The sequence below is a fragment of the Chenopodium album genome, chromosome 6 (assembly GCF_948465745.1).
Source record: "Chenopodium album chromosome 6, dcCheAlbu1.1, whole genome shotgun sequence".
NCBI classification, from domain to species: domain Eukaryota; kingdom Viridiplantae; phylum Streptophyta; class Magnoliopsida; order Caryophyllales; family Amaranthaceae; genus Chenopodium; species Chenopodium album.
In genome coordinates this window covers 78,190,613-78,204,292 of record NC_137839.1, presented here as the reverse complement: position 1 = coordinate 78,204,292, position 13,680 = coordinate 78,190,613, and the positions used below count along the sequence as shown (strand labels likewise).

The 13,680-nt window shown below is 35.1% G+C and overlaps 3 protein-coding genes and 1 non-coding gene across 4 annotated transcripts; 1 reads left to right on the top strand and 3 right to left on the bottom strand.

Moving 5' to 3' along the window:
- Positions 1–949: 949 nt before the first annotated feature.
- On the bottom strand, positions 950–1,022 carry TRNAV-UAC (transfer RNA valine (anticodon UAC)). The gene has a single exon. It is a non-coding gene; the product is annotated as a tRNA-Val (tRNA).
- On the bottom strand, positions 1,013–2,178 carry LOC145636479 (BAG family molecular chaperone regulator 5, mitochondrial-like). Its single transcript, XM_081688053.1, has one exon. The coding sequence runs from the start codon at positions 2,044–2,046 to the stop codon at positions 1,423–1,425; it is 624 nt and encodes a 207-aa protein (XP_081544179.1). The 5' UTR covers positions 2,047–2,178; the 3' UTR covers positions 1,013–1,422.
- A 375-nt stretch (positions 2,179–2,553) lies between these two features.
- LOC145636478 (fumarylacetoacetase-like) lies at positions 2,554–8,044 on the bottom strand. Its single transcript, XM_081688052.1, has 14 exons — positions 7,705–8,044; positions 6,517–6,595; positions 6,297–6,355; positions 6,083–6,207; positions 5,925–5,999; positions 5,492–5,570; positions 5,201–5,300; positions 5,049–5,108; positions 4,893–4,963; positions 4,635–4,697; positions 4,400–4,461; positions 3,896–3,992; positions 3,664–3,789; positions 2,554–2,825 (listed from the first exon to the last, which is right to left on the bottom strand). Exons 1-14 carry the CDS (start codon positions 7,906–7,908, stop codon positions 2,766–2,768), a joined length of 1,260 nt encoding a protein of 419 aa, XP_081544178.1. The 5' UTR covers positions 7,909–8,044; the 3' UTR covers positions 2,554–2,765.
- A 1,469-nt stretch (positions 8,045–9,513) lies between these two features.
- LOC145636477 (transcription initiation factor IIF subunit alpha-like) lies at positions 9,514–13,224 on the top strand. Its single transcript, XM_081688051.1, has 3 exons — positions 9,514–9,763; positions 11,988–12,181; positions 12,650–13,224. The coding sequence occupies exons 1-3, from the start codon at positions 9,706–9,708 to the stop codon at positions 12,752–12,754; spliced, it is 357 nt and encodes a 118-aa protein (XP_081544177.1). The 5' UTR covers positions 9,514–9,705; the 3' UTR covers positions 12,755–13,224.
- The last annotated feature ends 456 nt before the right edge of the window (positions 13,225–13,680 follow it).

Sequence of the window (13,680 nt, the reverse complement as noted above, 5' to 3'; positions counted from 1 at the left end):
TAATTTTTTATGTTACTACTTCTTTCGGTTTTTTTTTTTTTTTAAGTCGTATCTCGACAGGCGACCCTATTGAATCAGGATCTTTTACTAATAAGATTGTGAAAATATGATAATAACATCATGTTCTTTTTGCTAGAATCCAACATAATGGTATTAAGATCTTGACAAAGGTGAAAATAGGGTTAAAGGGGGGCATTGGGAAAAATAAAGGCAAAATCACAAAAAAAAAAAAAAAAAAAAAAAGCCAAGAATGATGCAAATTAAAGTAATTGTGGAAAGGAAGGGTGATTTGTGTTGGTGATGAAGGACAGCGTATTTTAATTCAGAAAATATATTTTGTGATATTTTTGATGTGGAGGAAAAATGGAGGGAAAATAGAGACTTGTACAATTATTGGTAGATTTATTATGCTTTTAAACCAACTTTTAAGGCTTCATGCGACACCCTAACATTTACTTACAAATTTTGAAAAAATCCTAAAATTGCCTTGAAAACATGAATTATAACCCTTAGTTTTGGATCATATTCAAATCACTGTCCAAAAAGGAAAGAATGCAGGGTGCTTTACATAAACCCCGCGAGACTTTAGGAGGTCATTTGGTGGTTTTACTCATTCACTTTGCCTTTATATCATTAACATTAATGACCCAGAAATACATCCTGTGATATTACTTGACTCTTTGGCACCCTTGAATATTCAAAAATTGTTTGATTTTGTGTATTATATATTTATAAGCCTTCAAATCCATATCGTATGATGTAAGATTAGGCATCGAGTTGCTTTCCAAAGTCCCCAAAACTCCCTTGGAAACCTACTCAGTGCCCAAAGGCCAAACCAATCTCATTCTTGTCTTAATTCTTCCTTCATTTGTCTTAATATGTCTTATCTTGGTCTTGTGGCAAAAATTAAAAAAGTAATCAATGGACTGAAATTAAAATTACACCAGGATGTTGCTGCCCAGGATCGAACTGGGGACCTTCAGTGTGTAAGACTGACGTGATAACCACTACACCACAGCAACCTCGTCTGATAAGTTCATTACAAAGTTTGGTTGATCAAAATTCAGAATTAAAACATTCATACAAAAGCATCCTTAACTATACCATTCAGTATACTAGCCATTCATCTTAGCTTCTCAAAAACTATAAGCAAGATTCATACTAATTAGTACAGTATATTGCTGTCAAATGCTGCTCTAGACTCTTAGCAAGGATCCACATTAACTGTTGTTATCGCGATTTCATGGAACTAGCAATATGAACAAAATATTTCTCCCAATCAAGGAGATGCATATTGAATTGTTGTTGTCTTCAATTTTGCAGGCTGATAAGATTCATTGAGAATTTGAGAGTGAGTGATTACTAGATAGGATAAGGGAACCACGGAATACATAATAGGTTATTATTGTTGTATTTTTTTTTCTAATAATCGCGCAAAAACCTCTCTAAACATCGGAACCCCAAGTTATGAGCACAAAACCTTTCCAACTCCTCTCCACCTCTTTCTCTAATAACCCTCTCCTCAATTCCACCAAACCCCTCATCCCAATCCCTCCACAAATCCCAACCGTCCATTGCTCTGTGATCACCACAAATCCCATCCATCACCTCTTGCAACCCCACGATCCGACGGCTGACACGCTTCCTCAGCTCCCTTACACTCTGGTTAATCCCAGGAACAGAATCTAACTTCAACAGCTGAACCATCAAAGCCTCATTAATCCTCAGCTTCTCCTTTTCACTGCTCCTAACTGCATCCACAGTTTCCTGCCGTTGGATCACCCTCTCCAGCCTATCAACCTCGGCTTCGACAGCTTTGATCTTCTTCAGCAGGGTTCGGACCACGTAGGAACGGTAGGCTGCCTGTATCTTAGAAGCAGCAGCTGAGTGATCATGGAAATGGACGGTGATGGGGATGGGCGGCGAGGCGGGTGGCTTGATCGGAATTTCAGTGGATTTAGGGAGGGTAGAGTTGTCATTTCGGAAGGTGTAGGTGACAGTTGATGTTGAAGATGGTGAGAAACGAGCTTTTCTGTTGGGGTTCATAGCCACCGACTGTGAGCTGAGAAAAGTAGAGAGAGAATGATGATAACAGAAAAGGTGGGCTGAAAATGATGTAGAAGACTAGAAAACTAGATAAAAAGGAAGAAGCTAAATTATGGAACACGTAACAATCAAGCTTTTTGACCTTGTATATTGTAGATGATAATTTATACATGTGCCTGGTCATAATGGAGTAATGTTTGGTCCTACAAACATGTATTACTATATGTCTATAACCATCACCCCCATATGTGTTACAAAGGTCTACTCGAGATTGATGATGGTCGTATATTAGATGGTTACGGACTGTGGAATGCATAGAATTTGGTACCTCGAGTAGTAATTTAATCGCAGCCTTGGCAGGCGAATTCCATATACCAGGGTCTTTAGGGGAGCTTTAAGCCTTCTAACCCACCTGCTACTATATGAAGCATACTCCTCAGTCCTCACTATAACTGTAGGGATTTGAGGAAATACTAGACAAGCAAATAGGTCAATTCAAATTAGGAATTGAAGCACGCAGAATGAATAATTGATATTACTAAATACAAATACACATATGTATAAGAGTACATACAGATTGTGACATGCTAATAGCCTGATTACTGATAGAAAGAATGTTGATCAGTTGTAAACACAGTGCTGAAATTCTGAACAAAAAGGACATTTTTATTTTCGGTAATATAGTCACTAGTACTAAATAGTAAATACATCATGATTCGTTAGATAGATGGCAAAATCTTCCCAGAGCATGTTCCAAATCCAACGTTGTAACCATTCCCCTGCATAGAAACCTCCAAGATTAACATTTCTTCAAGAACATGTAAGGTTATTATGCTATGAGCGTACACTGACTCACTAACACGAACTTTTAGGTTCATCTGGACTACTGGGTATACCTTTGTGGCTGAGAGTCAAAATATAACCCAAAATAGGCAGGTTGATATGGATATTGTCATATTGTGTTACGGACAAGATATTAGGTGCTTCAAAGTCCAAACCAAGTTGAAAATATAATATCTAATGCTTTGTTCATTTCACCTAGATTCTTCTTTTATAGAGTAATTTATTGGTGCTAATATGAACTCATCTAAGCTTACAGCCTTACCTAACTTATCCCTTATCTAAACTGAAACTACTTTAATAAGGTGAAAAGAACAAATATCAACACTAGGAAGCAACTGAACATGTCCAAGATACAGAATTTTTGCTTGGGGAGCATAATACCAGAGTTCTTGTTAGGAAAGCAATACATACCATAGTTATAGCTGTGCTGATCAAAGATATCTCAAATAAATGTATACATACTTTCAGAATTAAAATATCAGCATTATACTGCCTTTGACCAAGCACTAAATTAATCATGATTCAGGAATTATTCTAAAACATCCAATACTTCAGCCAAGGTTTTGCAAGTTCATGAATTTTGTCTTGCACTTTGATTTTATAGTTGCTTTCAAACAGTAACTTCAAATTTAATGATCACGTGCATTTATGTCCATTTTTCAGAGTGAAAGTACAATGATGCACTAATGCAATGACCTCCATAAGAGCACAATACCAATTTTATTTAGCAAATTTGAAAATTCCCAAGGCATGGGAATTTTGAAGGTAACAAACCTTGCAAACACCAGTGATAATGACCTCATCTCCATCTTCTAGGAATGTCCTAGATGTTCCATTCAAAGAGAGTGGCTTTTGTCCATTCCATGTTTTCTCCAACAAACACCCAACAGAATCAGGTTCCTGTCAGCAAATCAAACAGGATCAAAATCTCCCAACAATTTAGCACAACTACCAACAATAAATTCAATTTCCGGAAAGCTGTATATGAGCCATAACAAACACTTACAGGACCACTGATTGTACCAGTCCCAAGGAGATCACCAGGCCTTAGATTGCAACCATTAATTGTATGATGAGCAAGCTGCTGCGTCACCGTCCAGTACCTAAACCCCAAAAGAGAAAATAAGTTGCACAAACAAGATGGTTAAATCATCAAATGACAATTAGTATTGGATAACATCATAAATACTAGTAAGAACAAAAAAAAAAATGAGGCTACACTCTACAGTTAGTACAGTAGCAGGAAAAATAGGGAAACAGCAGTAGATTTCCCCCTACCATCCACAGCAAAACTTAGTAACAGATAAATGGCATAATTTGCAATTTTAAGATACTTTCCTCCTCTGTATTTGTAATTATCAGCTTACCAATTAGTATCAAATTAAAAATAATGGTGTCACCTTTAAAAGTTTTATCCACTACAAGTCTACAATCATACCAAATATATACTACTTACCAAATGAGAGCCACAAACAGAAGAAAGGACAAAGAATGGATGTGAGATGCTTACAAATGGTTAAAATTACTCTTTGCTACTACACAAGGCTCCTGTCCAGCAGGTTTGAGTTGAACCTAGCAACCAAAAAATATCAATCTTTTATAAATAAATAAATAAAGCTAGAACTCAATACTAAATTTTTAGCAGACCAGACAACATAAGGATGTTGGATACTGCAGAACTAACCTAGAAATCAGGAATGGATCAATGTCAGAATTGAAAATTTATAAACAGAGCTACATAATACCTCCAATTGTATATCATAGTTTTTCGATGTCTTCTCAGCCAAATATGGCAATGGGGGAGGGTCCTACAGTTACACAGCAGTACCAAATCAGTGTACTCATCATCAACATGTATATTTGGTAAAAGTTCAATTTGTAGACAAGAAAACGCATAAGTTGAAATGACAAATTTCAATTTTGTATATAAATTTTTCTCAGGTCTTCACTTTTTGATACAAATCAAAATCACCTAAAGGCCAGATAACTAACACATCAAATACCTGTTCTGGGACACCACATGCAAAAGGTTCAAGAGCATCTAGGGTCACAATCCATGGAGAAATAGTTGTACCTAAACAAAGAAATATGTTTCATTACTTCATAAACTCCAAATATGTTAAGTCAAATTAACTACATATTGAGGAAAAAAAACACACCAAAACTCTTCCCCAGGAAAGGTCCAAGAGGTACATATTCCCAACCTTGAATATCTCTAGCTGTGGAAAACATTTTCGTATATGACTAAACAATGTTTTTTGACAGAAAGAAGAAATCCAGACTGAAAAATAAAGTTAAGCAATATATCTACCACTCCAGTCATTCATCAGAACAAGCCCAAAGATATGATCAGAAGCATTATTAACGTCAATAGGCTTCCCCAATTCGTTTCCTGGACCAACTACTGCAGCCTGCAGTATCACAAGATTCCACATAGGCCGAGTATTGATTAGCACTATGTACATATATCAAAAAACATGGCCACTTCCACAACCAAAAGAGGAGTATCTTAGTAAAACTGATTCCACTGTTTATGGTCTCTTGACTCTGAAAATATTATGCTTGTATAAATAAAAGTAGAGAAGAGAGCTACAGCTTATACCATTTCTAGCTCAAAATCCAACTTCCGTGAGGGCCCAAAGTAAGGAGATGGCGAGTTAGGAGTTGGAGGTCCCTGCCCTCTGATAAGAAAAACAGAATGATGAATTTGATAAATTAATAGAATAGAAAATTTTATGACTTATCATATAGATACTTCTAGAGGTGTGTAAGAGAAGAAGAGCTCAATCAATAAATGCTTCTAGCTTTTGATGGGATGTTGCATAGCAACATGGTATAAATGAACAATGAACCAACAATATATAAGTATCACATTTCTTTTCATTTTTTTGGGGGCAAAGTATAACTGTATATCAAATTTTCATGGGCATACAAATTATGTTTAATAATTTTTTGCTGCAGTGAAATATATTGCTTCTGCAATTGGAAAAGAAAATGAGAAGTAAAATGATCAGAAATACAACTAGAAATCAGACCTTGGTCTCACTATATCAGTTCCGGAGATGACAACAGAAGATGCACGCCCATGATAAGCAATAGGAATATAGTACCTACCCAATTTTCAATCAATATCATTGAGCAACATATTCAGCTTAACAACAGCATTTCTTTAGGAATATCACTCATGTCATACCAGTTCAAATTAATGGCATTCTCTGGGCCACGGAATATGAGCCCACAATTCTTTGCATGATGCTTGGATGAGAAGAAGTCAGTGTAATCTCCAATGGTCATAGGTACAAGCATCTCCACCTTGCTCTAAACAAGGAGGTTATAAATATTTAGAACAGTTATACACCACATAAAATAGTCTAGCTTAAAATTGCCATGTCACAGGAGTAGTTTACCATAGGAATAAGTGCTTTCTGCCTCAAACTTGCATTGTCACGCAATGTTGGCTCACTTTCTGTAGCCAAAAATATAAAGCAATAGGTCAAAATTTTCCCAGCCTAATCTTGCAGGTTGAAATCTTGGAATTCCAACAAAGCTTATGTCCTTTTAATTGAGAAAGTTAGATTTTATATGGATCGAGCAACTAGGTAGATGAAACAAGGAGATCCCGCATACCTGACAGTAGCTTCTGAATGGTTGCACGTGCCTCCTTCCACGCAGGTCGTCCCATTGCCATAAATTTATTGAGTGTAGGCTATATTCATAACAAAGAAGCTATTATAAGCAGTTTGCAATAATATAGAAGACATAGCTAAAACCAAAAATGTTTGACAGCATTGGAAGAAAGAAAATGATGTAGTATTTGCATGTCATAATTAGACATGATTTTCAATTTTTCAAACATCATTGAGATGTAGCGCGCAAATTATCAACAGGGTTGCTTAATAGTTCAGAAATATCATTATTTAAAAACAAATTACTATAAATTCATGCATCTCGAAGAAAAACAGTTTTCAAGCAGCTCGAGTTCTGCATATCACATGATTCAATATTTCCATTAATAAATTGTTAATCAGCACCTCTTTTCATTTTCCCACCAAAGAAATTTAAACTAATCATCTATCTATTGGTCAGAATTCACCTTAATTAGAGACTACTATGTACTGTACTAAAATTTCAACACAAAACATTGCACTTAAATAAATAAATTGCTTGATAAAGTCGAGTAAATCATCCTTAACCCAATGCTAAACTAAGAAAATAAATTTTCAGCACAAATTCAAGAACTACACCCAAACATAAAACATGCATACAAAATAGTAAATCCAGATGTATCATTTCCTGATAACCAATTTAGACTTATGGCAAAAACTACTGTACTCCGAATGTATCATACAATATACATTAGGCTCCGTCACCCCAAATCAAATAAAGTCAACTTCGCGATGTGATGACTCTCAAATTGAAGTGACCAAGTATGCTAGTATGTACAAATTACAATACACCTGTTGTATCCAATGACCTAAAGTTTTGATCATAATCTCATAACACTTCATCACCCCAAATCACATAAAATCAACTTCATTTACATAATCTGAAGCTACATTTACATTACGTGTGTCCAAATTACTATACACTTGTCGTATACAAGACCTACGATTTTGACAATCTAAAATCACAGCACAATTTCAACAAATTAACGGCACATAAATAAAATCTAACACAAAAATCCACACAAATATAAACAAATTAAAACATACAACAAACAAAATCCAACAACAACAACATCAAATTCGCATGACTAAATTTTGACAATTTTGACCAAAATTACAATCGTTGAAGAATTGAAAAACAAAAGAAGACCTGATTGAAGCAGTCGGAACCATTGAGAAGTGGACCGGAGAATAAACTGGCGGAAGATATTTCAGAGAGGTCAAGGACGAAGTCGCCGATGGCAACGCCGGGTCGAGGAGGTGAAGCGGGTTCGGGCTTGAAAACACCGTAAGGAAGATTCTGGATAGGGAAGTCGGATTCCGGTGAGACATCGATGAAGGATTTCGCCGCCATTTTTTCCGGCGAAGTAGAGAGAGAAAGAGAGAGTGAGGTTGGTGGAGGAGAGAGAGTGAAGAAGGTGTCGTAAGAATGGTACCTAACTCGGAATTTAATGTTGTAACTTGTAAGCAGGAGAAGGACTTGTAGGAGTATTACACGGCAACCAAATTTAACCGGCGGAATTGTTGACGAGTAGATTTTGAATTGTTAAATGCCACAATCAAATTACTCAAATCGTGGTATTAAATGACCTCAATACCCCCGTCGTTACTTACATTCACACAATTGTCAAAATTTGATCTTACATCACACTAAGGGTTTGTTCACATTTACTTAACTTAGTTGAACTAAACTAAACTAATTAGAGTTAAACTGAACTGAATTGAACTAAATTGAGCTAAAATGAATATTTTATGAGAGAAGAAAAATAGGAATTGAACTGAAATTAAGCTAAAGTGAACAAGCCCTTTAGGGTATGTTCACGTTTACTGGACTAGGCTGAACTGAACTAAATTGAGGGCCTGTTCTCTTACGTTGAAATTCAGTTCAGCTCAGTTCAGTTCATTTCAGCTCAGTTCAGTTTAGTTCAGTTCAGTTCAGCTCCTAATTTCCTTCTCTTATAAAATATTCATTTCAGTTCAGTTCAGTTCAGCTCCTAATTTCCTTCTCTTATAAAATATTCAGTTCAGTTCAGCTCAGCTCAGCTCAGTTCAGTTCAGCTCAATTCAGTTCAGTTCAGTCAATGAGAACAGGCCCTGGGTTGATTGGAGCTGAAGTGTACTTAATTGAACTGATTGGAGCTGAAGTTAACTGAATTGAGCTAAGCTGAAATGAATATTTTATGAGAGAGGGAAATTAGAAGCTAAACTAATTGGAGCTGAACTAAACTGAAATTAAGTAAATGTGAACAAGCCCCAAGTCACTAATCTTGAGTCCTTCGACCATCCATGGCATCACCATTGTAACTCCATCTTAAGGCACTTACATTATTTTTTTGCTAATTCTGAGCTCAATTCAGTTCCTTAAGACTTAAAATGACCCCTAAAACCTTAACCGAATATTTTTCGACACGTAAACTGATGAAAAAGTTAAATCAAAATGCAATTTACAATTTATTAGAACTTTTGAATTACAATTTACAATTTTTGTTAAATAACTGCAATTTATAGATTACTAACTTTAAATAGATGCAATTTACAAATTTTTTATTCTGGCAAGTAAAAATTCTTAAATGGACCTAGTTCACACTAATTTATTGTGGACCACTAACATTAGAGAAAGTATAGTTGTTTTATTAATAAAAAAAGGGGTCACTATAATTAAAAAAGAGGTCACTATGTTGAAATAAAAATCATTTTGGTAATATATAGGCCTAAGTGGTTATTTTTGTAATGAAATATTTTATATACGGATCAATATGAATCATAAAGGCCCCTATATTAAAATTAGGATAATAGCGTCCTATTTCAAGTTTATAATATTATTAAACGTTGTAGTAGTTTTAATAAAGGTTACTATGTTAAAAATAATAGTCACTATGTTCAATATAATGTCAGTTGCGTGTGTATAGACCTCGGGTCCACGCAAGTCTTTTTGTCTTGTAAGATGGGTTTAGCCCATAAACAAAAACTTCAGGTAGAATTCATGAAATCTTTGCCACCTTTATTGACGCTTTATACCCAACTCAGCCTACTTTCGCGGCAAAAGAATCTCTTAAACAAAAACTGACAAACCCTAATTCTTCGACTACAATCCCTAATTCTGAATAATCCTCTTCCAATTTCCAGAAATTCCTGCCACTAAACCTCAGCGATGTCGCACGATTTAATGCTGAATGCCCTGAGGCTAACATCTGGATCAAACAATTACGGTTAATCTTCTCTATCATTTTTATCCTCATTTGATTATCTTCTGTTGAATTGAATTAAATTAATTTGAATATTGAATGTTGAATTTTGTAGAAGAATTTCTGTTTATGTATTTGATCACTTTTCTTAATTGTTTATTAATATTTGGATTGAGGAAACAATGTTGTTGATAAATTCTTAGCTTTTTTAGAGTAAAATTTATTGTAATTAGTTTATCAATAATTCTGAAGTGTTTCTGTGAGAGTGGATCAATTTGTCTACTTTGAAGTAGGGTGGTCAGGTTGATAAGTTGCTCTTTCCGGCTTGCTCAAATTTTGTATGAAAGTATGTGAATGGTGTGGGATGGGAGTTTGTTGATGTGTTGCTGCCCTGGAAAGAAATATCAAATATGTTTACGGCTTCTAGTTACCGCGATTTGTGCTCGTTGAGTGGATGCTAGATGAGCAAGTACAGTGAGAATGAGACTAATGGGAGGAGTAACTATTTTATTGCTATGTGTATTGAGGGAGAGCGTAATTGAGGATCTCGGTGTAAGGTATTGCGGAGTACAACTTTACAAGTAAAGTAGGGAAGGTGATCTGAAGTTCTAAACATCAAATTTGCTGAGTAGATGAATGTACTCTTCTATTTTATGCCCATATTTTGCCTGTTTTTTTTCCTTATTATTACTCTTTGGCCTTTGTCTCATCATGAACTATACATTTTGGTTAGAGATGAAGATTAAGAATGGTTGTTAAATGTATGGTTAAAGTGTCGAAAGATAACTTGTTTGGGAAAAGGGAAAAGATTGATGAGATGGAGAGAAAGATTGATGGGATGGAGTGATTGATGATATGGAGTAGTATTAGATTGTTAAGTTTTTCATGGAAGTATTATTCTTTGGCCTTTGTCTCACCATGAAGTTTATTTGGCTCTGTTAGTAAATTATGTTATCCCATTTATTTGGGATAATGTTTGGGATAACATAGAGTTCTTTTTCAACAAGCTTAAATGGATTCCTGATTCTCAAGTTACTTTGTTAAGGCAGACTAACATGTTTGGAAGCATCAGTGGAATATAGCTTAGAACATGAAATGTTGCAACAATGCAACATACCCTCTTCTCAAATGTTTGTATAGTTTTGACTGTTTTTTCAAGGATTTTTGGGATTTTTTCCCCTTATTACGATATATGATAAAATGTTTACTAAATTAAGGACTGTTATGTATTTCCAGGGTCAGTTTGATACAATGTGAAATACGTTGTATGCAAAGAAATGAATTTCCTTAGCTGTATTAGGTTTAGGCTAGTGTATTTGAATACAACCTTTATCAGCTTTTTGGACAACTGCACACGTGCCTATTATTTTGGACCTAATCTGGGCCAATAACTGACCATTTGATTTACCTCCTCCCCCCCCCCCCCCCCTCTCCTCCCTCTCTCTTTTCTATCTCTGTCACTCTGGTTTGAACAAGGGGTTGGTCAGTTGGGGAGGGGAAAGGGTCTACTATTGAAAGCTTGTAATCACTAATCATTGTGCTGTTTTGTATTGAAGTCCCTAGTTATATTATATTCTAATTTATCACCATAATTTCTTATTTTTCAGGACAAGAATGCTTGCTTACAAGCAAGTTGTTTGTGTCAATGTTAATCAGTGATAATGTGACCAAATTGGAGAAGTTGATTAATTTTTTGGGATCTGAAGTGGAAATTTAGCAAGATATTGGGCTGGATGGTGCTTCCTATTAATATTGAACTGAAATTGTGCAGTATAGTTTTCAGTTATTCATTGCTTAAAAGTGAATGAAATTTGAAGGGGGAGGAACAAATGAATCCATTATAATGTCATCTTAGTATGGTTTGCACCCCACTAAAAAGTGTAATGAAGCTATGTTACTCACTTACTCAGACTCTTGTGTCAGGCATTGCTATGTTTCAGACATTACTATTATATGAAAATGACCTACTTTTAGCTCAGAGTAAAGTGTGAAGTATTAATAAGGTCATGTAACATCTCTTAAGGCTGTATCGATACCTTCCTGCTCTTAGCAATTGTAGGTTATTCCGTTTTGGCTGTGGAAGGTAGTGTAATTGGGGTCCTTGAGGGTGCTCTTTCAATTTTTTTGTTTATTTATTTTTAATATTTGAAGTGAATCTTCTCATTAGAAAGGCTTTTATGAAGGGGTGCAAAAGAAACACAACATTAACAAGTCATGCTTCTGACTGTTTTTTTGTGGAATCATCTAGGTGGTACATCTACTTCAGGCATTCCTGCTTCAGCTACAACACCATCGTCTATGGAGGCTAGTACATCTACTTCAGGCACGCTTGCTCAGGGCCCTATCTTAGAAGAGGAAATTGGAGCTATATTGTTGCAATATGGACCTGTAACCACTAGGGATCTTGTGGGTGCATTCAAAGAAAGATTAAAGACACAACAGGTACATATTAATGTATTATTTCCTTTTTACCTGAGACACATTGTTGGTTGCTTGATGTTATCATTGAATTGCAAGGATCTGAAGTATGGTTCTTTTAGAAATTTATGATGGTTTATTTTATCTTGAAATATTAGTAATTCCTCAAAATACACTTGTAACACATTAGTTTTATGATTGTTATCTCTTTCCTCCCTGAACAAAAGGTTGCCTCCCAAATTACTTTAGGTTAAATTTGTGTTCAGCAGTTTTATATGATCAATTATAATGTTTTTGTTGTTATCCAAAATGATATGGTTAAATTAAGATGTGAAACCCTGATGTCTTCCTATTTATTGCTTTCCCCTCATACTTTGTCGTAGCTGTTATGGCTGTATGCCCGTATACTTCCCTGGCTTACTTAAGTACGCCAAATGATTAAAAATGCTTTGTCTGATTCTGTTTCCTAAACCCATAATTATTTTTCTGCAGGATTTAATAGCATTTGCTTACATTTTGAAAAGGATCTCCAGGTTGCTGAAGATCGATAACAAGAATTATGTTGTGCTAAAGGAATGGGGCAATATAAGTATATAACCTGATTATTGTCTACTTTAATCCAGCCAAAAAAAAAAAAAAAAAAAAAAAAAAAAAAAAAAAAAGAGAGAGAGAGAGAGAGAGAGAGAGACACGCTATTGTTTAGATTTGTGAACAACTTTTTTCCATGGTATCAAGAGAAATGTAAAGATGTAGAATTCATATGCTGCCTAAACTCGTCATACAGATAATGTTTGATTAACATCAGTGTGAAAATATCGTCTACAACTTACAAGACTACAAGGGGATTGATTTTTTCCAGAGCACAGAAATCGAACGAACTCAGTTTAAAGAGTTTGCTGAGATTATCGGTTTCATAAAAGAGTGCAACCTAATGTTCTCAGGAGAAACTGTGGATATTGTTTTTTTGGGCGTGAATGGTGATCATCAACTTTCATATATAAACAATCATGTGAAGAGATAATATGAACTATTGTACATTTTTTTCAACAACTTTTTTCAGTTTTTTACCGCTAAGAGAGTTGCAAAGAATAAATGATACCTACGGTATGTGATGCGGAGTATAAGGTCTCAACTCCAATCCCACATCTCAAGATGTTATGAGTAAGGTTCTCTTCTCTTCAGCTTATTTTCAGTTCTGTTATGTTTAGTTCAGTTCCAATCAGACGATCAGTTCAATTAAGTTTCTAATTTCCTTCTCTCATAAAATATTTAATTCAATTTAGTTCAACTGTAGTCCGTTCATTTCAACTCAGTTCAGTAAATTAAAATAGCCTAAATGAGAGTATCTAAAGTGCTCTTTGTTGCATCTACAAGATAACAGTTGCAACAACTTCCACAAGTTCAAAACTCAGAATTCTCTCTCTCTTTTTTTTTTTTTTTTTCTTGACAATACTCAGAATTCAACTTGTCACTACCACATGAAATAGAGAATAAGACTAATTTAGGCACCAATGCACCATAAC